Genomic DNA, 22,143 nt, shown 5'->3' on the forward strand with positions numbered 1-22,143 from the left:
ACCCACAGGAACGGGGTGGAGAGGGCCAGAGAAGCAACGGGGTGTTCTTCAGGTTGGTGGGCAGCAGAGGCTTCTCTGCACGTGTTTAGCTCTGTCTGTTTTCATCTCCCGTTGTCTTTTCTTTTCTTCACACTCTTTGAATTCTTTATCTTCATCTTCCACTGGGTGAAGTATTCCGGAAATGCTTTCATTTTGGTGGGCTCTCTCTTTCAGAGTAGATTTCCACCCATCTTTGTAGACTCCCTTCTTTTCTTTTTTGGTTTCATTTTGCATGAATGCCTTTCCCTCTGTCCCCCTCTGTCTTGCTTTGGTTTACAGTGGCAGCTCCATCCAGACCTCCTGTTTTTTTTTTCTTTTTTACATAAACAAAGCAGATCTATAATTACCAGCCATCTCCAGTGAAGCCAAGAAAACCAGTTAGACACCCTAGGCATTTGTGAAAATTTGTGTATAATATGATGGATATTGTCCAGCTGTACTTGAACAGTCTGAGAGAAATCAGACAAATTAAAGCAACCCATTTCTGGGAACTGTTCACATCCCATATGTTCTTTTAACTGTAGATAGTCTGTAGTCGTAAGATTTTGGAGCGCTACAGCTTGCACTTCTCCTAATTCTTGGTTGAGTTCCAACAGTATAGATCCAGTCAAATTTGTTGTTTTACTGTATGCACAGACCAGCTTAGATATCTCCTTCTTCATTCCAATGGCAAGTCCAGGAAATGGTGGGATGGATGCAGCTACAACTGCAGCATCGCCTGGATCTTTGTGGAGGTTTTTTGATGATCGTCTTCTGGTATGAGTCTTCCAGAGAGTGCTGATGTTGGAAGTTCTTTTTCATATCGTATCTTAGTTCATTTTCTGGGTAGCCAAATTACGCTTTGATCTTCTGTATAAAAACAAACAGACCCTTTGCCCACACTTTGATATGCCCTTTATACCATTGTGTAGAACTCATTGGAGGTCACCACACAGGAACTGCTTTTTTTTTTTTTTTAAGAGAAAGGAATATTATCAGAAAAGTGTACCTCCATAGCCGATCATCTGACACCCTTTAAGTGATCAAAATGAAGGATATTTAAAGCATGCGTTAATCTTTGATTTACCATTAGTTTTATCCTATCAAGGAGTAATCCCCCATTTCTTTCTTTCTTTCTTCTTTTTTTTTTTTTAATCTTTAATCTAGTTACATGAAGAATATTGTTTACTAGGCTCTTGCCTGTACCAGGTCCCCCCTATAAACCACATTACAGTCACTGTCCATCAGCATAGCAAAATGTTGTAGAATCACTACTTGTCTTCTCTGTGTTGTACAGCCCTCCCTTTTTTCCCTCCCCACCCATGCATGCTAATCTTAATACTACCTTTCTTCCCCCCCCCCTTATGCCTCTCTACCCACCAATCCTCCCCAGTCCCTTTCCCTTTGGTACCTGTTAGTCCATTTTTGGGTTCTGTAATTCCGCTGCTGTTTTGTTCCTTCAGTTTTTCCTTTGTTCTTACACTCCACAGATGAGTGAAATCATTTGGTATTTCTCTTTCTCCGCTTGGCTTATTTCACTGAGCATAATACCCTCTAGCTCCATCCATGTTGTTGCAAATGGTAGGATTTTTCCCTTTTCTTATGGCTGAGTAGTATTCCATTGTGTATATGTACCACATCTTCTTTATCTATTCATCTACCGATGGACATTTAGGTTGCTTCCAATTCTTGGCTATTGTAAATAGTGCTGCGATAAACATAGGGATGCATCTGTCTTTCTCTAACTTGATTGCTGTGTTCTTAGGGTAAATTCCTAGGAGTGGAATTCCTGGGTCAAATGGTAGGTCTGTTTTGAGCATTTTGATGAACCTCCATACTGCTTTCCACAATGGTTGAACTAATTTACATTCCCACCAGCAGTGTAGGAGGGTTCCCCTTTCTCCACAGTCTCACCAACATTTGTTGTTGTTTGTCTTTTGGATGACAGCCATCCTTACTGGTGTGAGGTGATATCTCATTGTAGTTTTAATTTGCATTTCTCTGATAATTAGCGATGTGGAGCATCTTTTCATGTGTCTGTTGGCCATCTGTATTTCTTTTTTGGAGAACTGTCTGTTCAGATCCTCTGCCCATGTTTTAATTGGATTATTTGTTTTCTGTTTGTTGAGGCATGTGAGCTTTTTATATATTTTGGACGTCAAGCCTTTATCGGATCTATCATTTACAAATATATTCTCCCATACTGTAGGGTTCCTTTTTGTTCTATTGATGGTGTCTTTTGCTGTACAGAAGCTTTTCAGCTTAATATAGTCCTACTTGTTCATTTTTGCTGTTGTTTTCCTTGCGTGGGGAGATATGTTCAAGAAGAGGTCACTCATGTTTATGTCTAAAAGGTTTTGCCTATGTTTTTTTCTAAGAGTTTTATGGTTTCATGACTTACATTCAGGTCTTTGATCCATTTTGAATTTACTTTTGTGTATGGGGTTAGACAGTGGTCCAGTTTTGTTCTCTAACATGCAGCTGTCCAGTTTTGCCAGCACCATCTGTTGAATAGACTGTCATTTTCCCATTGTATGTCCATGGCTCCTTTATCAAATATTAATTGACCATATATGTTTGGGTTAATTTCTGGAGTCTCTAATCTGTTCCACTGGTCTGTGGCTCTGTTCTTGTGCCAGTACCAAATTGTCTTGATTACTATGGCTTTGTGGTAGAGCTTGAAGTTGGGGAGTGAGATCCTCCCTACTTTATTCTTCTTTTTCAGGATTGCTTTGGCTATTCGGGGTCTTTGGTGTTTCCATATGAATTTTTGAATTATTTGCTCCAGTTCATTGAAGAATGTTGTTGGTAATTTGATAGGGATTGCATCAAATCTGTATACTGCTTTGGGCAGGATGGCCATTTTGACGATACTAATTCTTCCTAGCCATGAGCATGGGATGAGTTTCCATTTGTTAGTGTCCCCTTTAATTTCTCTTAAGAGTGACTTGCAGTTTTCAGGGTATAGGTCTTTCACTTCTTTGGTTAGGTTTATTCCTAGGTATTTTATTCTTTTTGATGCAATTGTGAATGGAATTGTTTTCCTGATTTCTCTTTCTATTGGTTCATTGTTAGTGTATAGGAAAGCCACAGATTTCTGTGTGTTAATTTTGTATCCAGCAACTTTGCTGTATTCCGATATCAGTTCTAGTAGTTTTGGAGTGGAGTCTTTAGGGTTTTTTATGTACAGTATCATAACATCTGCAAATAGTGACAGTTTAACTTCTTCTTTACCAATGTGGATTCCTTGTATTTCTTTATTTTGTCTGATTGCCGTGGCTAGGACCTCCAGTACTATGTTAAATAACAGTGGGGAGAGTGAGCATCCCTGTCTAGTTCCCGATCTCAGAGGAAATGCTTTTAGCTTCTTGCCGTTCAGTATGATGTTGGCTGTGGGTTTATGATATATGGCCTTTATTATGTTGAGGTACTTGCCCTCTATTCCCATTTTGCTGAGAGTTTTTATCATGAATGGATGTTGAATTTTGTCAAATGCTTTTTCAGCATCTATGGAGATGATCATGTGGTTTTTGTCTTTCTTTTTGTTGATGTGGTGGATGATGTTGATGGATTTTCGAATGTTGTACCATCCTTGCATCCCTGGGATGAATCCCACTTGGTCATGGTGTATGATCCTTTTGGTATACTGTTGAATTTTGTTTGCTAATATTTTATTGAGTATTTTTGCATCTACATTCATCAGGGATATTAGTCTGTAATTTTCTTTTTTGGTGGGGTCTTTGCCTGGTTTTGGTATTAGGGTGATGTTGGCTTCATAGAATGAGTTTGGGAGTATTCCCTCCTCTTCTATTTTTTGGAACACTTTAAGGAGAATGGGTATTATGTCTTCTCTGTATGTCTGATAAAATTCCGAGGTAAATCCATCCAGCCCTGGGGTTTTGTTCTTGGGTAGTTTTTTGATCACCGTTTCAATTTCTTTGCTCGTAATTGGTTTGTTTAACTTTTGTGTTTCTTCCTTAGTCAGTCTTGGGAGGTTGTATTTTTCTAGGAAGTTGTCCATTTCTTCTAGGTTTTCCAGCTTGTTAGCATATAGGTTTTCATAGTAGTCTTTAATAATTCTTTGTATTTCTGTGGAGTCTGTCATGATTATTCCGTTCTCATTTCTGATTATGTTGATTTGTGTTGATTCTCTTTTTCTTTTAATAAGTTTGGCTAGAGGCTTATCTATTTTGTTTATTTTCTCAAAGAACCAGCTCTTGGTTTTGTTGATTTTTGCTATTGTTTTATTCTTCTCAATTTTGTTTATTTCTTCTCTGATCTTTAGTATGTCCCTCCTTCTGCTGACTTTAGGCCTCATTTGTTCTTCTTTTTCCAGTTTCGATAATTGTGATGTCAGACTATTCATTTGGGATTGTTCTTCCTTCTTCAAGTGTGCCTGGATTGCTACATACTTTCTTCTTAAGACTGCTTTCGCTGAGTCCCACAGAAGTTGGAGCTTTGTGTTGTTGTTGTCATTTTTTTCTATGTATTCCTTGATCTCTATTTTGATTTGTTCATTGATCCATTGATTATTTAGAAGCATGTTGTTAAGCCTCCATGTGTTTGTGAGCCGTTTTGTTTTCTTTGTAGAATTTATTTCTACTTTTATACCTTTGTGGTCTGAAAAATTGGTTGGTAGAATTTCAGTCTTTTGGAATTTACTGAGGCTCTTTTTGTGAGCTAGTATGTGGTCTATTCTGGAGAATGTTCCATGTGCACTTGAGAAGAACGTATATCCTGTTGCTTTTGGATGTAGAGTTCTATAGATGTCTATTAGGTCCATCTGTTCTAGTGTGTTGTTCAGTGCCTGTGTGTCCTTACTTATTTTCTGCCTGGTGGATCTATCCTTTGGGGTGAGTGGTGTGTTGAAGTCTCCTAAAATGAATGCATTGCAGTCTATTTCCCTCTTTAGTTCTGTTAGTATTTGTTTCACATATGCTGGTGCTCCTGTGTTTGGTGCATATATATTTAGAATGGTTATATCCTCTTGTTGGACTGAGCCCTTTATCATTATGTAGTGTCCTTCTTTATCTCTTGTTACTTTCTTTGTTTTGAAGTCTATTTTGTCTGATATTAGTACTGCAACCCCTGCTTTCTTCTCTCTGTTGTTTGCCTGAAATATGTTTTTCCATCCCTTGACTTTTAGTCTGTGCATGTCTTTGGGTTTGAGGTGAGTTTCTTATAAGCAGCATATAGATGGGTCTTGCTTTTTTATCCATTCTATTACTCTGTGTCTTTTGATTGGTGCATTAAGTCCATTTACATTTAGGGTGACTATTGTGTGATATGTACTTATTGACATTGCAGGCTTTAGGTTTGTGGTTACCAAAGGTTCAAGGTTAGCCTCTTTAGTATCTTACTGCCTAACTTAGCTCGCTTATTGAGCTGTTACATACACTGTCTGGAGATTCCTTTCTTCTCTCCCTTCTTATTCCTCCTCCTCCGTTCTTCATATGTTGTGTGTTTTGTTTTGTGCTCTTTTTAGGAGTGCTCCCATCTAGAGCAGTCCCTTTAGGATGCCCTGTAGAGGTGGTTTGTGGGAAGCAAATTCCCTCAGCTTTTGCTTGTCTGGGAATTGTTTAATCCCGCCATCATATTTAAATGATAGTCATGCTGAATACAGTATCCTTGGTTCAAGGCCCTTCTGTTTCATTGCATTAAGTATATCATGCCATTCTCTTCTGGCCTGTAGGGTTTCTGTCGAGAAGTCTGATGTTTGCCTGATGGGTTTTCCTTTATAGGTGACTTTTTTCTCTCTAGCTGCCTTTAAAACTCTTTCCTTGTTCTTGATCTTTGCCATTTTAATTATTTAATGTGTCTTGGTGTTGTCCTCTTTGGATCCTTTCTGTTGGGGGTTCTGTGCATTTCCATGGTCTGTTCGATTATTTCCTCCCCCAGTTTGGGGATGTTTTCAGCAATTATTTCTTCAAAGAGACTTTCTATCCCTTTTCCTCTCTCTTCTTCTTCTGGTACCCCTATAATACGGATATTGTTCTTTTTGGATTGGTCACATAGTTCTCTTAGTGTTGTTTCGTTCCTGGAGATCCTTTTATCTCTCTCTATGTCAGCTTCTATACGCTCCTGTTCTCTGGTTTCTATTCCTTCAATGGCCTCTTGCATCTTATCCATTCTGCTTATAAATCCTTCCAGGGTTTGTTTCACTTCTGTGATCTCCTTCCTGACATCTGTGATCTCCCTCCGGACTTCATCCCATTGCTCTTGCAGTTTTCTCTGCATCTCCGTCAGCATGTTCATGATTTTTATTTTGAATTCTTTTTCAGGAAGACTGGTTAGATCTGTCTCCTTCTCAGGTGTTGTCTTTGTGATCTTTGTCTGCCTGTAGTTTTGCCTTTTCATAGTGATAGAAATAGTTTGCAGAGCTGGTATGAGTGACAGCTGGAAGAGCTTTCCTTCTTGTTGGTTTGTGGCCTTCCTCTCCTGAGAGAATAGCGACCTCTGGTGGCTTGTGCTTGGCAGCTGTGCACAGACAGGGCTTCTGCTTCCTGCCTCGTTGCTATGGAGTTTATCTCTGCTGTGGCCGTGGGCATGGCCTGGCTTGGGCTGCTATCCATAATGGTGGAGCCCCGTTGGAGGGGGGAGTGGCCGGGAGGCTATTTATCTCCATAAGGGGCCACTGTGCTCCCTGCTGCCCAGGGGGTTAGAGTGCCCAGCGATCCCCAGATTCCCTGCCTCTGGGCTAAGTGTCCTGCCCTGCCCCTTTAAGACTTCCAGAAAGCACTCTCCAAACCAAAACAACAACAGTAACAACAAAAGAAAAAAAAAATTTAGATAAATAATTAAAAAAGAAAAAGGAAAAACGCACGATTTTCTTTGTCCTCAGGCACCGGTCTCAGGCACCTGCTCACTGGTCTTGCTTCCCTGTTTCCCTAGTATTAGGGTCCCTGTTCCTTTAAGGCTTCCAAAAAGCACTCTCCGGAAAAAGAAAAGCCGCTCCCGTTTCTTTGTTCTCTGGTGTCAGCCTTAGGCACCCGCCCCCCGGCCCTGCTGGCCTGTTTCCCTAGTAGCCAGGACCCCACGCATGCACTGTGTCTGTGCTCTGGTCTGGATGGCTGGGGCTGGGTGTTCAGCAGTCCTGGGTTCCTTCTCCCTCCCTGCTGACTCCTCTCCAACCACCGGGAGCTTGGGGGGAGGGGCGCTCGGGTCCCGCTGGGCCGGGGCTTGTATCTTACCCCCTTCGCGAGGCACTGGGTTCTCGCAGGTGTGGATGTGGTCTGGATGTTGTCCTGTGTCCTCTGGTCTCTATTTTAGGAAGAGTTGTCTTTGTTATATTTTCATAGATAAATGTGGTTTTGGGAGGAGATTTCTGCTGCTCTACTCACGCCGCTATCTTGGCTCTGCCTGCCCAGATCTCCTCTTTTTACTGGTTTGTGTAGGTGAATTCTCCTTGCCTGCCCTCCCACGTTGTGCGAGGCCTCTAGGTCCTGCTGTGAGCTAGTTTGGATGTTGGCCTCTGGCTACCTTGGCCGCCCTGCTTGGATTTTCCCTTGTCGTATGTGGCGGAGCTCTTGTTTTCTGCCTGGGCATAGGCTCCATCCTGGTTCTACCCTCCTGCTCACATTATTTGTGAGGCCCAGGATCCCTAGCTGCCATCTGGGAATGTCAGCCCAGTCTTTCTCTACCAGTGTTTCCAAATTTGGCCCAGCACCTGTTTTTATAAATTTTTGTTGGAACACAGCCTTGCCTGTTTGTTTACATATTGTCTGGCTGTTTTTGGGCTAGAATGGCAGAATTGAGTATTTGCAAAGCCTCAAATATTAATTATCTGACCCTTTACAGAAAAATGTTGTCAAGCCGTTATAGGATATTTAAGTATGGGACCTCCTCACATTGTCCTAATTAACTTTTCTTCCATAATATTTAAAGAATAGGCTTGAGTTTCTTTTTCTCAATCCTTAATGATCTTAGTGTACTGACCTCTAGGGTCTGTCATTTGGCCACAAGGAAGAAACAACTCTGCCCAGTGTGTTTCCTCCCAGTGCCCTCACAGGAGGTCCACACCTGTGGACTCCTGCCTGGTTCTGGTTTACCAGCTGTAACACCAAAATTAGCATACAGCAGATTCACCTCTGTAAGCTCTCAGTTAATTGAATTTGATCCCTGGTCCCTGCACCATTCTTCTGTAGTTGAAATTCTTTTGTCTTATGAAAATTCTTAAAGGAATAATTAACATTTGAGTCTCTTCTGAGTGCCTTTCACAGATCCATGGAAAATACTAAAGAGAGAAGGATTCCTCCACTGCACCCCCAGGGCTGGTGTGGGCCTGGCATGTAGCATATGTGTTTCATAAGATATGTTGGGTGGATGATGGCGTGTCATGTGCAGCACTGGGTTGGTCTATTCTGGCAAGTTAAGGAGCCTCAGTGGCACAGGCCTGCTTTACAGAGCCTCCTTTTGCATTGCTTTCCCATGACAGTCTGCCTTGTCTCATTTATGGCACACAGCAAGGTCAGTCACTTTTCGCCAGTAACATTGATATTTGTTTCCCTTCCCCAGGCAGTGGTTATCATGGGTGTAGTCCTCCAAGGTGCCAACCTGTATGGTTACATCAGGTGCAAAGTGGGCAGCAGAAAGAATTTAACTAGCATGGCTACATCTTACCTTGGGAAGCAGTTTTTAAGACAGGTAAGTCTTTTCTGGATGTGGGGGTAATTTTGATGTGGTCAGTGACTAATGCAATGATTTCTAATTCTTGTGGTTTAATTTTATGTCATACTTTAAAAACCTTTTAAGGCACATAATTAAATATGAGATGATGAAGATAAAGTTATTTTAATTACTCTTTGGAGATTTATAGTACTTTGTTATTCCCACTCGTCTGATACCAAATGCAATGGGGTAGTCTTTTCCTACATACATGCATGCATATATATATATATATATATCAATAACAATATTATACACAGCAGTAATAGTAGTGTAACTCCATTCGCCTTCCCGGACCCGATTCCAGTGTGTGTAAGTATGTGGGAGGAGGTCTTCCCACACATAACAACACCAAGCAATTCTCGAAAACCAGCAGGGTGTGCAGGAACTCAACTCAATTCTGATGCTCTCTGCCCAGAGACAGCACTAGATTTCCCAGGTTATGGGTTCGATCCTACAAGACTGCCCTCCACTCTACCCACCCTCCAGGTGTGGGTTGCAAGCCCCAGGCAGTTACCTGTGCTTCTGACCTACCAGCTACCAATTGGAGGTTCTCATGACCTCCCCCTTAGGTTCAATTAATTTGCTAGAGCGGCTCACAGAGCTCAGGAAAACACTTAACATTTACCAGCATAACACGGGGTGGAAACAGTGTTCCTGGAGTGGGGGGAATAAACCAGTGTGACCAAAGTGAGTCTAAAGAAAGCCTAGATTGGAGAAACCTGTTTATTGCTCACAATGAGGCCCGGCTCCTTTCTTCCCATATGGCCACCTCTTGGTCTCTCCTATCCTGGTGTGCACGCTCGCCTCTCCACCCTCCCCTTCTGGGAGAAACTCTGCTGGCAGATCCCCAGAAACTGACAGGTGTCAGACCAATTATGCAACAGAGGGGAGGAGAGAACAGCCTCTCTCCACCCCTCATCTCCAAGGCCATGGGAAGAAATACCTATTGATGTTTAAATGGACTAAGGCCAGGTGAGAGACTCTGGAAATACTGCAACTTTACCTCACAACCAGTTTGATAAAGGATACAAGTTAACAGCCAGATGAAGAGATGCAGAGGGCAAGGTCCCAAATAAAGGAGCTTCTATTCTCGTGGAGCTTAGGGCCCGGCTCCGCACATGGAGGCGTTCTGTTCCCCAAGCATAGAAGCTCTCCGACCAAGAAGCAGGATCCAACCGAGCAGAGCAGGCAGAGCAAAGCAGAGAGTGCCCGCGACCTCTTCTCTTGGGTTTTGTGAGGGCTTCATTGCATAGTCATGACTGACTAAATTATTGGCCATTGGCTAATTCAGCCTCCAGCCTCTGCCCTTGGGTGGGGTCCAAAAGTCTCATTAACATGACAAGACACCCATTTCACCTTTAAGGCTCTGAAGTGTTTTCAGGAACTGTGGATGAAGACCAAGTATACCTGGGAAATTTGGTTATATCAGTGACCAAATACGTATTTCTTATGATTCATCATATCACAGCAGGCATTTCATAAATGTATTGTCAGTGTCCTGAAACTTGTAAGACCAGAGGGGTAAACTACCATTCATATTTTATTTTAAGACTTATTTTAAACAACTTATTTAAAAGAAATTACCTTAAGTTCAGTTGCTTTCCAATAGTTCTGGTGGCTCTAAATGAACAGTTTTGAAGAATGTATATTGTGTAGTAAGAACAAGTAGAAACATAGTAAGACTATATCTTGTAAGATTTTTAAAGTACTCAGATTTTTTTTTTTAAAGAAAATGCAGGATTTACAATAGTTACCTAATAAAATATTTAAATCAGGGTTTTCAGTGGGTAAGTAATCATAAGTAAATTGTTGATCTCGTCTCTTGGGAAAACTGACTAGGTCTTTGTATGAGGGATGCCGCACCTTTGTTTAGTGCAGTAGGTTGGGTGAGGAATGTTATATACATTGTTAATTTTTAACATTGAATGTAAGGTAATGTAGTAACTGGCTCTGCTTACATACATTACAATAAATACTACAAATAAGTGTTTTTCTAGTGCTTTGAAGTTGGGTAGGTTATGAAAATAGATTTCAGTACTAAGGAGTTCTTTCTCTCGCAGAGCACTGGAGATGATCAGACTTCCTGAAGAGCAAGCAAAAGCTTACATAGTCTGTTAAATCGGGGGACTGCTGAAGACCTGACTCTGAACCTTTTAGAGCACAGTACATGTCACAAAGAGGAGTGCTTGGTTTGTTTTTCCATTTTAAAATTTACTTTAAGGAAAAGTAGTTTTCACATTAATTTTTTTTCTTTTAACACTTGGGGCTTGAAAGTATTGTGTTGCTCGAAACATTGTCAAAATTTGTTCGTTTTACATGTGTTTGCACATAGTCATGTCATGTCCGTATATCCCAAATTAATGAAAGGGTGTTCATGTGCATATGTAATGGAGACCTTTGTGTTTTGATCAATAGAACATAAAAGGATATTCTTAGTCTGTCTCAAAACTCTTATGTTTACATTTATTTTTGTAGATTATTTTCATAAAGTTTTGCTTCTGTGGTTAAGAGTGAGCACTTTGGCCTATGTGTAAGTTAGAAATTATTGTTAATTTTGCAACTTAAAAGATATACTTCATGATGAAACTTATCCTAGGCATTCACAGGTAGGAAAAACCAAATTTGGGCCAGTGATATTAACGAGTTTCTAAAATTCTGTTTATTTTTATTTGTAACAAATCATATACCTGAGGCCCAATGGATGTAAATGGAATTTTCTTTATGTTTAAGGGATACTTAGAGATTGCTGCTGCTCTTTATTTTTCGGACATGGCCAGATTTTACTTGGATCTCCTTGGAAGCTCTTCAGTGGTCTTTGACCTAATGAAATCTATCTTTTGCCACTAAAAAAAGTATTATTCTTATGTCATAGTGAGAATAATCATTTAAATACTTGGCATAATAAATGCCTCAAAGACATTTAATTTTATGAATCAATTTCTTGCTGTAAGGTGGATATTGTAAATCAAGCATTTGTATTAATGGTATTTCTTAAGACAAAGCAATATTTGTAATCTACAAACTGTTGTAGGCATCTGTAAGTTCTCTTGTAGATATTGTAAACTTTGTTGAAGTCTTTTAATCAATAGATTATTTTGTGAATGTATTTATACATTGTTAAAAATTTTGAAAAGACGTTCAGTTTGAATGAATAGGTGACTTTATTGGAGTGATAGCTTGAAGGTGCCTAACTTTATATTTGTATAAAACACTATTGTTTACAAAGCACTTGACACGTGTAATCTCATTTCATCCTCATGACAAACCAGTTATGTGTGATACGTATTTACAGATCATGAAATGGAACTTCTTTTACTGAGTGCCCAGGGAAACACAGATTACAGGAAGACCCATCAGAATGTATTACTGTTTTAGAGGAAATACTGGTTTTGAAATGTCTTTTCCTTTCTTAGGAATCATTCATTTATTAAGTGCTTGTTTGCCATTTTACTTATACTCATCTGATCAGGAGAGTTGTTACTGCGTAAAGATGTTTTTATTTAACCTGAAAGCCTGATCCAAATCTTTAGAGTTGACAGCCTGACCTGACACATTGGTATAGTTCTAGAGGTAATCATGTTATTTGAACCTGCAATCCTAAACCAGATATGAATTGAGTTCTGGAATATTCATGTGGCAGAAGCTACCACTTTTCTTCCCCCATTTTTCTCTTCTACGAGTTTCCCACTTACTAGCTGGGACATGACAACAAAGACAGCTTTTCCCAGGTTTCTTGCAGCATCTTGGTGTGGCCACGGGACTCAGTTCTGGCTAATAGATACACTTCCAGGAAGTATTCTTACAAGGAGGGGCAAACCCACCCCTTCCCCTCTTTACATTCCTGCTAGCTGCCTGCTACTGAAATGTAGACAGACTGAGCTTGAATGTCTGTCTTGGACTATGGGGTGGAAACCTTGTTTTATGAGTAATAGAGAAATAAGGTATAGAGATTGTCTGAGTTCTCTCCGATAGGGCTAGTAGCCCTGAACTGCCTATGTGAATTTTTAAGTGAGAAACAAACTTCGGTCTTGTTTAGGTTGTTATTATCGTTTTGGCTTTTCTGTTGCTACAGCCTAACTGAATTCTTATCAATACGAGGAATTTGGCATCCCCCATAATTGTTTGCATTAGTGTAGTATTCGAGATGTAATGGTTCAGTAAACCCATATTTGCCCCTTTCTCTGTGTGATTAAGCTAATATTACAGGTGCTAACGAATTCAGCTGTAGCATAAAAAGTCACCCCAAAACTGAGTGGTTTAAAATGGTTGTTGTATTATGCCTACACATGCTGTGGGACAGGAATTTGGATGGAGCCTGGAGGGGACAGCTTCTGTCTGCTACACAGTATCTGGGCCCAGCTGAGAAGATCCGAAGGCCAGGCTCTGCTTTGCTGGCTTGGGGCGGGAAGCCTGAGAAGCGATGCGGGCTGTCAGCTGGTTCCTCAACTTGGTGGCTGTTGGAACACATACATCTGTGACCCGTTTGTGGAGTTTTTCTGTGCAGGCACATTTGGGCTTCTTCACAACGTGGCAGGCTATGTCCTAAGTGTGGGCTTCCCTAGGGAGCAAGAGAAGGGCATGGTGTTTTTATGACTTGTCTTGGAATTCACATGTCACCTCTGCTATACTCTGTCAGTTGGTTGGAGTAGCCGCCAAGGTTCCCTGAATTCAAGGGAAGAGTATATAGACCCAAGCTTGGTGAGAAGGCTGTTAAGGTGACATTACAAGAGTATAAGGGATGGGGGAAACTACTGCAGCCGTCTCTGGAAAGTCAAACCTGCCACACCTACTTTAATCATTTCAAGACTGAAAAATTACTTGGAAGAGATTGAGGGGAGTTAAGTGTTGTTTTCCCATCTATCTTTCCTGGGTCAGCCTTGAGTATAAGTGGATTGGCTGAATGCAGCAGTGAAAATGAAAGCAACATCTTACTCTTGATTCCACCACCTCTAAAATAAATAGGCAGGGTGTGTGTGTGTGGGGAGGTGTGGCATAGTGACTCCACTGTGGTATGGGTACTGTGATGCTTTTAAATTTGTGTGACTCTTAGAGCTCATCAGAGTTCTTACACATCTGTTATCTCATTCGATTCTTCCCAGTGCCTTTAGTGAGAGGAAGGGCCACTAATAGCCTCCTGTTACAGATGCATAACTAAGACTGAGATAAGTAAAATAATTTACCAATGGTTACATGTAACAGGGATGGTAATACTCACCAGATACTCTATTTGTTCTCCTGTATTTCCCAGCCCCTGTGATTAATTGAGGCCATGTGATATTTATGGCCCTGAAATGTGCGTGAAAGTGACCAGTGTCGTTTCTGGATGAGGAAGGGGAAACTGAGGTGAGGTTCTCTAGTCTCCTTCCCCTTTGTTCTGTGGTAACCAGTGGTACCCAGGATGCTGGAGCCTCCGTCAGACCGAGTCCCTGGGAGACTTGAAGAGCAGAATCACCCTACCTACTCCTGTTGGACATGCACATAAGTGAGAAGTGGTCTTGTGGTGTGTTAAGTCACTGGATTTCCTGGTTAATTTGTTTCCATATCATAATAGCCTATTCTGACTAATATAGTTGTACAACTGAGTAAGTAATGTGAAGAAAACTGTGAAGTCCTAATTTAGTAATCTTTCCACTGCCCCAGCTGTTTCTTTTTGTAAAGAAAGAAATTGTATTCTTGTCCCTAAGTACATAGTTGCCAGTTCTGGTGGGGCCAGACAGGCGAAATTTACCAGCTGAAACTGTCAACTAGGAGAGTCCACACTCCGTCTAAAGGGATCAGTCACTTCCAGCCATTTGATGTCACTCAGGATTGTGGTTTCTGTGTTGCTAGGTTTTTCAGTTTTTCTAGAAAAATGGAAAATCTAGGTATTTATATGAAATCTGATCTTGTAATGCCTGTAAATTATATTTAAAGAGAAGAAAGGAACGTGAAGCCAAAGTGAATTATTTGCAGGTCAGATTGAACTGTGTCAGCTTTTGCAATGATTTTCAAACTTTTAATTCTTGTGGACCTCTTCTAAGTCTTGTGTGGAAGCCTAGTATCTGTAATAAAGCAGAGCTGCTCTAGTGGAAACAGGACCGGAGGGTCTGGGATCAGCCACTCAGCCCTAACTCCCAGTTTCCAAAGAGCCTCCTGAGCCACTGTCTGAAAACCACTTCCAGGAAAGGAGAACCTGTCCCTGGTTTTGAAGAACACATTCTAAAATTGTCTGTTAAATGTACTTTTCAGTTAACATATAAATAGAAATAATATCTAATTCTTGTGAGAGGCAAGAAGCACTCCTGAAACCATCATTCTCAATAAGGAAAAATATAATTTCCTAAAAAAGTTTTAATTTAATGTCATATAACTTTTCCCTACTATGATTAATTTAAAAAAAGTACTCAAGGGTCAGAAAATCAAGTTGTACAGAAAGGCCACAAAGAAAAGCCACAGTCTTGCTCTCAGTTATGCTCCAGAAGCAAACATCTTCAGCTGCTTCTGTCTTTATATTTTGGGATATTTACTTATATACCGCTAAATAATATGCTTATAGTGCTTACGGTATTTCTTGCCTTGCCAAATTGATACATTAACTATTGACTTCCTGCTATGAAAAATGATGATTTAACTTAAACACCTCCCCCACTTACAGTTTGAGCACTGTTTTTTTTTTGTCCAATTGGTTATAATATTAAAGGCTTAACGTAAACCCTTATTCTTTATTCCATCAGTTATCTGTAGCAACTGTTAATTCCTTCTATTAGTAATTTGTTCTACTGCAAGTAGCCAAAAATCCTACAAACAGTAGTGGCTTAAACAGAAAAAGGCTTTGTATTGTTCTACAAAGGAAGTCTGTGAGTGGACAATTGTTGGGATGGATGCAGCTCCTAAACAATTCCTTAGCTGGTTTTTGTCTTCATGCTTATTGCCTCAGGGTCACGAGATGCCTGTCACAGCTGAAGATGACTCATCTACTTTAAAGAGGGGAAGAGGATTGGAGGATCAGTTGCATCTTTTATCAGAAAAGCAAAAGCTTTCTCAAGTCACAGGAGAGTTGGTTCTTACATCTCATTAGGCAAAATGATGTCATTCAGGTGTAAGGAAATCCGGGAAAGGAGGTACTTGGGTACGCATGCTGCTGCCTTGAATAAAAGTGATATTTTGTTAGGGAAAAAGGGAGAGAGGGACATTGGGTTGGCAACTGGCAGTGCGTACCCCTTTCAGTTGGGCTTCATATAGAGGACACCAGCTGCTGTGGTGGCTCATGCTCTCAGTGTTATTTCTACAATAAATAAACAGCCTTTAATCTGGACAGTTTTTTTAAAGCCAACTTGTGGTACAAAACCGTTAAACACAACTTTTTAAGATAGTTTTGTGAGGGTTTAGACTGACTTTAATGTGATTCCAGGGTTGGATTTAGCATGTGCAGAGCAGTGGTTCTCATGGAGATGGTGCCAATCCCAAGGGAGTGTTTTTGTAATTTGGGGAAGGAAGGGGTGGTTGACCACAATAACTGGTCTCTTTAATGGGTGATATCTTGGTGGAGCCTTGGGATGCCAGGTGCTTATAAAGCATAGGATCGGTCTACACAGCCAAAAGTTGTCTCGTGCATCTCTAATAACTTCTATATATTCCACTGAATAATTACATGACAATTCTGTTTGTAATGAGAAAGGAAAATTAACCCCTGACAGCTGGAAGCTGGAAGCTGACCTGACTAACAGGCTGTGATGTTGAGTATAAACAATTTTATACAACACTGACATCTGACAAGGCCATTCTGTGACTGATGGAGCAAGGTGAAAATAAGGACACTCTGTAGTCAGGTTGAAACATAGAAATAAGAATACTCTGCAAACCACAAGAGTGACCAAATAGTCCTCCTGGCTTACATGAGTGACGGCTGCTGCTTTACTAACTACAGCTTTAGATCACTGTTCCTCCTACCCCATAGATCAAAATTAAGATATCTACTTAGAGAATTGCTTTGCTTTCTGAAAGTACCCAATCTAGAGTAAACCTATGATTCATGGAACCTGTCTTGAAATCTCCTAACACAAGCCCAAATCATAATAAGCCTTTCTTAGCATCTGCCTACTGAGGCCCTCCCCAACCCCCATGGTGTGGGGTCTCCCTGGTGCAAAAAGTGCTGATAAACCCAAATTGTTTCAACCACAGATCTGCTACTCATGATCTCTAGCTGGTGAACATTGGCAATAATATCTGAGTCTAGACTATAAGTCCGTTTTACATACAGAAACTCCATTTTACATTTTTTTGTTGCAGATCTGTAATACTTATCAAAAATGCAACTGTCAAACGAGGGAAGTTTGTACTCTTTATTTGGTTTAAAACTTTACCAAGAGTTTTTCACCATTTTGAAAACTTCTGTCATCAGTGGTAGCATTGCTCATGACATTTGAATTGAGAGTCAAAACTACTGCAGCTGCATTAGTTTGCATTTGCAGTGGCCACATTCATAGTAATTACATGTACATAAATGCAAGCATCTGACTTGTGTCTTCAGTAGTTGTGGTCATTTATTTTCATATTGAATTACATATTACAAGTTGCTTCACAGTTACGCATCGGTTAAAATATCCCTGAGGTAAGATACATTGTCTAAATTTTTTAGAATAATAAAGTTATTGAAAAATATTTGTAATAAAAAGTGGCTGTGGGAAACACTAGTTTTCAGTCACTGATGGACAGTTTGTCCCTTAGCCCCTCTTCACTCAGGTGGAATTGGAGAGCAGAAAGGTTTGAGCTTGTACTCTGGTGTTCTAACATTCTGTGTTGTTTACTAAAGTGGATGCTGTAGACTGGAAAAAAGTGCTGACATTCTACTGTCACATTTGAGAAGCCAAACAATTTTGATACAAGTGGAATGTGTAATGTCCTAAGTGAATTCAGCATATGCTGATTGCATTTAAGGATTTAAGAGAAATCCTATGTATTCCACTTTTTAATTAAAAGAAATCCCAGAGAAATATTTTGAGGTTGTTGGGGTAAGGATCTCTGAAAATCTGATCCTCCATAAAAGCAATGAAAACACTGGCAGAAATAGCCAAGACCAACTATTTTAAACTCCAGAGATTAACCAAAGGATTACAACAATTTGAGGAACACGTATTCAAGAAAAATGGTTGAATCTCTGTAAGAACAATAAACTTTGTGGTGTTTTAACTTATCCTCATCCCATCCTTCTCTCCCCAGCTCTCTGGTAGTCTTGAAAATCATCAACCTTGAACCACAGTAGTTGTGAAAGCAAGCAGCCCGTCAGCTAACTGGATGGTTTGGAATTCCCCTGAGTGGGCTAGGTGTTATCCAAGAAGTCCATCCTCAGAGAATTGTCACTATTTGGTCTGTCCTGCAGCTCCCTAGAAAAGTCCCAATCACAGGGCTAATCTTTAACCTCCTACCTCAGCGAGAAAAGCCCTTCCCTCAGGTTGTTCGTTGGAAATAATCAGTGGCAACTGTTTGAACAGTGCAGCTGCCTGAGATGGTGATACAAGTTGGGGCAAACAAGAGGCTGGTCAAGAAACTTAGAAAAATAAGGGGACTAAGATGTCTATAGGAGGTTTTGAAAAACCCCAATATTTTCCTGGGGATAAAAGGCATTTCTTAGATGCCCAAGAAAGACCTGAAAAGGCCCTAATCTCAGTTTGGGATGATCTCACGGCTCTGTACAAACAGGAAATAAAGGCTTAGGCAGAGCTGTAAATTGCTGAAGTGTTGAAGATGTGCGGGAAAACACATGAGCCTCTCAGCAAAGAGTGGGAGACACTGTTTCAGGTGCTGAAGACTAAGCTGAATAGAGGTTTCAGTGGCTACACCTGACAGAAGAATACAGACTTTATAGAATTAGGTCAGAAAAGTCATTAAAACCTGCCACAACGTACCTTAGAAGGAGGGGGCAACAAATCTGATTTCTAGGGTTACCACCTTATATTATTTAAACTGCTCAGTCTTCAACAAAAAGTGAGTCATGCAAAGAAACCAATTATGGCTTGTATACAGAGAGAAAACAAACTATCCAAACCTTAAATTAACGCCAGATTTGCAATGAACTGTCCTAAATATGTTTAAAGAGCTAAAGGAAACATGGACAAAGAACTAAAAATTAGGGAAATGATTTATGAACAACAGATCATTATAAAAAGGAGCTAATTAGAAGTTTTGGAATTGAGAAGTACAATAACTGCCATGAAAAACTCATTAGAGGAGTTAACAGCTTTGAGCAGTCAAATGAGAGAATCAGAAAACTTGAAAATAGGAATTGTAATTACCCAGTTGAGCAGAAAGAGAAAAGAACAAAGAAGTGTGAACATAGCCTAAGGTACCTGTGGGACACCATCAATAATATCAATATAAATGTTATGGGTGTGCTAGAAAGAGAGAAAGGAGTAGAAAGAATATTTGAAGAATTAATGACTGGAAACTCCCAAAATTTGACAACAGACTTGAAAAAAAAATAACACATCCAAGAAGCTCAACAAATTTAAGTAGGATAGACTCCAAGAGATCCACATCATAGTCAAACTGCCAAAAGCCAATGACAGAATATTGAAAGCAGCAAACGAAAACCCATCACATATAAAGGATGCTCAATAAGATCAAAACGTTTCTCATCAGAAACCATGAGCTTAGCTGAAGATGACATATTGAAAATAGACTAAGACAAAAAAATTGTTACAAGAGATTAAGACATTACATATTGATGAAAGGGTCAGTTAATCAGGAAGACATAACAATTATAAACATATGCACTTGACAACAGAGCCCCAAAATGCATGCAGCAAAAGCTGAGAGGAGAAATAGACAAATGTTATTATTACTAATGATTTGCAATTAATAATTTTTAATGACATAATCTACGTAAAATACTCAGCATAGTCCCAGATGTGTGATAAGCACTTGGTAAGGTTTAACTGTTATTTAGAAAAACTGAGTTGTTTTGTAAGTTTGAGACTTCAATATCTCACTTTTAATAATGGATAGGTGAACTAGGCAGAACAAGGAAACAGAATTTCACAGCACTGTAAATCAACTAGATCTAACAGACTTCTGTAAAGCATTCTACCCAAGAACAGCAAATACACATTCTGCTCATGTGCACATGGAACACGGTCAAGGATAGACCAGATGTTAGACCATAAAACAGTCCTCGAAATTCTAAAAACACTAAAGCCATATAAAGTATGTTCTTTGATCATGATGGAATTAAATTAGAAATCGGCAACAGAAAGAAATTTTGGAAATTCACAAATAATGTGGAACTTAACACACTGAATTACCAATAGGTCAAAGAAGAAATAAGGAAAATTAGAAAGTATTTTGAGATTGATGAAAATGGAAACAACACAGCAAAACTTATGGGATACAGGCATAACAGTGGTTAGAGGGAAATTTATAACTATAAATTACTGTATTAAAAAATAAGACATTCATTGCTGGTGGGAATGTAAAATGGTAGAGCCACTTTGGAAGATAGTTTTGTGGTGAACATGCTCTTACCATATGATCCAGCATCTGAGCTCCTTGGTATTTATACAAATGAAATGAAATATGTCCCCACAAAAATCTGCATATGGATATTGACTAGTTTTATTCATAACTCTCCCCAAATTGGAAGTAACCAAGATGTCATTTAGCATGTGCGTGAATAATTAAATTGTGGTACATCCAGACAGTGGAATATTATTCAGCACTAAAAAGAAACGAGCTATCAAGCTGTGAAAAGACACAGGAAATTTAAATGCATAGTATTAGGTGTAGGTGAAAGAAATCAATCTGAAAAGGCTACATACTACATGGTTCCTGCTATATGACTTCTGGAAAAGACAAAACTAGAGACAGTAAAATGATCAGTGGTTGCTGAGGATTGGGGAAAGGATGAATAGGCAGAGCACAGAGGATTTTTAGGGCAGTGAAAACACTTTTATAATGGACACATGTCTAAATTATACATTTGTCCAAATCCATGGAATGTAAAACACCAAGAGTGAACATTTGGTGAACTGGACTTTGGGTAATTATGATGTGTCAATGTAGGTTCATCAATTCTAACAAATGAATGACTTTGGTGGAGAATTTAGATCATGGGGAAGGTTGTTATGTAGGGCAGGAAATACATTGGAAGTCTTTGTACCTTTCAATTTTGCTGCAGTTCTAAAACTACTTTAAAAATTTCTAAAACTACTTTAAAAGAAAAAGAGGAATCAATAGTCTAAATCAATAGAAATTAGAAATTAATAGTCTAATCTTTCACCTTAGGAAACTGGAAAAAGGAGCAAAGAAAGTCCAAAGTAAACAGAAGGAAGGAGATACTAAAGGTGAGAGGGGAAATAAAAGAACAATAGAAAAACAACAGAAAATAAGTAAAACCAAAAATTGGTTCTTTGAAAGGATCAACAAAATTGACAAACCTTTAGCTAAGCTGAAGAGAAAAAGACTAAAATTACTAAAACCAGGAATGAAAGGGAATGTCACTAGTCAGAAAAGCAATCCTTATTGAATACTTTTGTAAAGTGAATGGCTGTCTCAATAAAATATAATTTTACACCTGTGTCATTAACGTTCTGTTATGTGAGCATTCAAACATTGTACTTTTTCCAAAAAGTGCTTTCCATGACTTTCATTCTCACAACATTCTTAGAATGCAGATGTTGTATATAAGGAAATGTACTCATGAAAAACTTGGGTTTGATTCAGGCAGAGCTGGGTTGTAGAATGAATTCTATGTCCTGGTTTGAACTTTAAACAAGCTGCTTATCCTGTCTTTATAGATGAGACAGTAAACTGAGAGTCGTAAGTATGACCCTTTTTGGAGGGGAGGGATTCATATGGATTAAATGAGATACTCCATGTTCAATATTCAACATAGTCCCAAGCATATGCTAAACATTCAATAATAATACCTTATTCAGAAGGGAAAACAGTGTTACTTAGCTAGTTAAAGGTAGAGCAGTCAGGAAATCTAACCCATATCTGCGTGGCTTCTCTGTAATGTAGATTCCCATCCAGTTTATGGCATGAAGAATTCAAATGTAGCAAAGCTGTCAGTTGCAGGAAAGATTGCTGATTATCTTATTTTTTTGAGACATTTTGCATATTTACAGCTGTTACAGGGTTGAGCATAATAAGAATTGAAAGGAGGCTTAAAACAAAAGCATTAAGGTTTAGTACCAACTGAAAAGTCAGCAAACATGATGACAGTTCTTGAAATTACAGTGTGACTTTATCTGTCAAAGAGAATTCTATACATGATTATAACAGAGATCTTTGTATGAAGATACCATAGATGTTTGTGGTTATAGTTCTTAAACTTGAATATTCTTTGCAGTCTCCAACATCAACGTGGTGGATAAGGGCATATAGGCTTGTACTCACCTCTAAATGGTTTGTGTCCTGCAGACAGTTATGGGACCTGCCTTTCAGCTGGTTGTCTCTCTTGATGCTGCCGGTACAGTCTCT

General features: G+C 39.5%; 1 protein-coding gene across 2 annotated transcripts in view; it reads left to right on the top strand.

Moving 5' to 3' along the window:
- Positions 1 to 21,229, top strand: part of TVP23C (trans-golgi network vesicle protein 23 homolog C) — a 38,600-nt gene extending 17,371 nt beyond the window's left edge. The window contains exons 6-9 of one of the 2 annotated variants that reach the window (XR_012130454.1): positions 8,533 to 8,661; positions 10,746 to 10,874; positions 13,934 to 14,028; positions 15,602 to 21,229. Coding sequence is in view for 1 of the 2 variants with exons in the window: in XM_073234755.1 (XP_073090856.1) it covers positions 8,533 to 8,661; positions 10,746 to 10,772 (156 nt within the window). In the remaining variant the exon portion in view is untranslated. Of the gene's footprint in view, positions 1 to 8,532; positions 8,662 to 10,745; positions 11,914 to 13,933; positions 14,029 to 15,601 lie in introns of those variants that run through there. The other variant, XM_073234755.1, reaches the window with a different exon arrangement.
- Positions 21,230 to 22,143: the final 914 nt, after the last annotated feature.

Source organism: Manis javanica, chromosome 4 (assembly GCF_040802235.1).
Source record: "Manis javanica isolate MJ-LG chromosome 4, MJ_LKY, whole genome shotgun sequence".
Classification (NCBI taxonomy): Eukaryota; Metazoa; Chordata; class Mammalia; order Pholidota; family Manidae; genus Manis; species Manis javanica.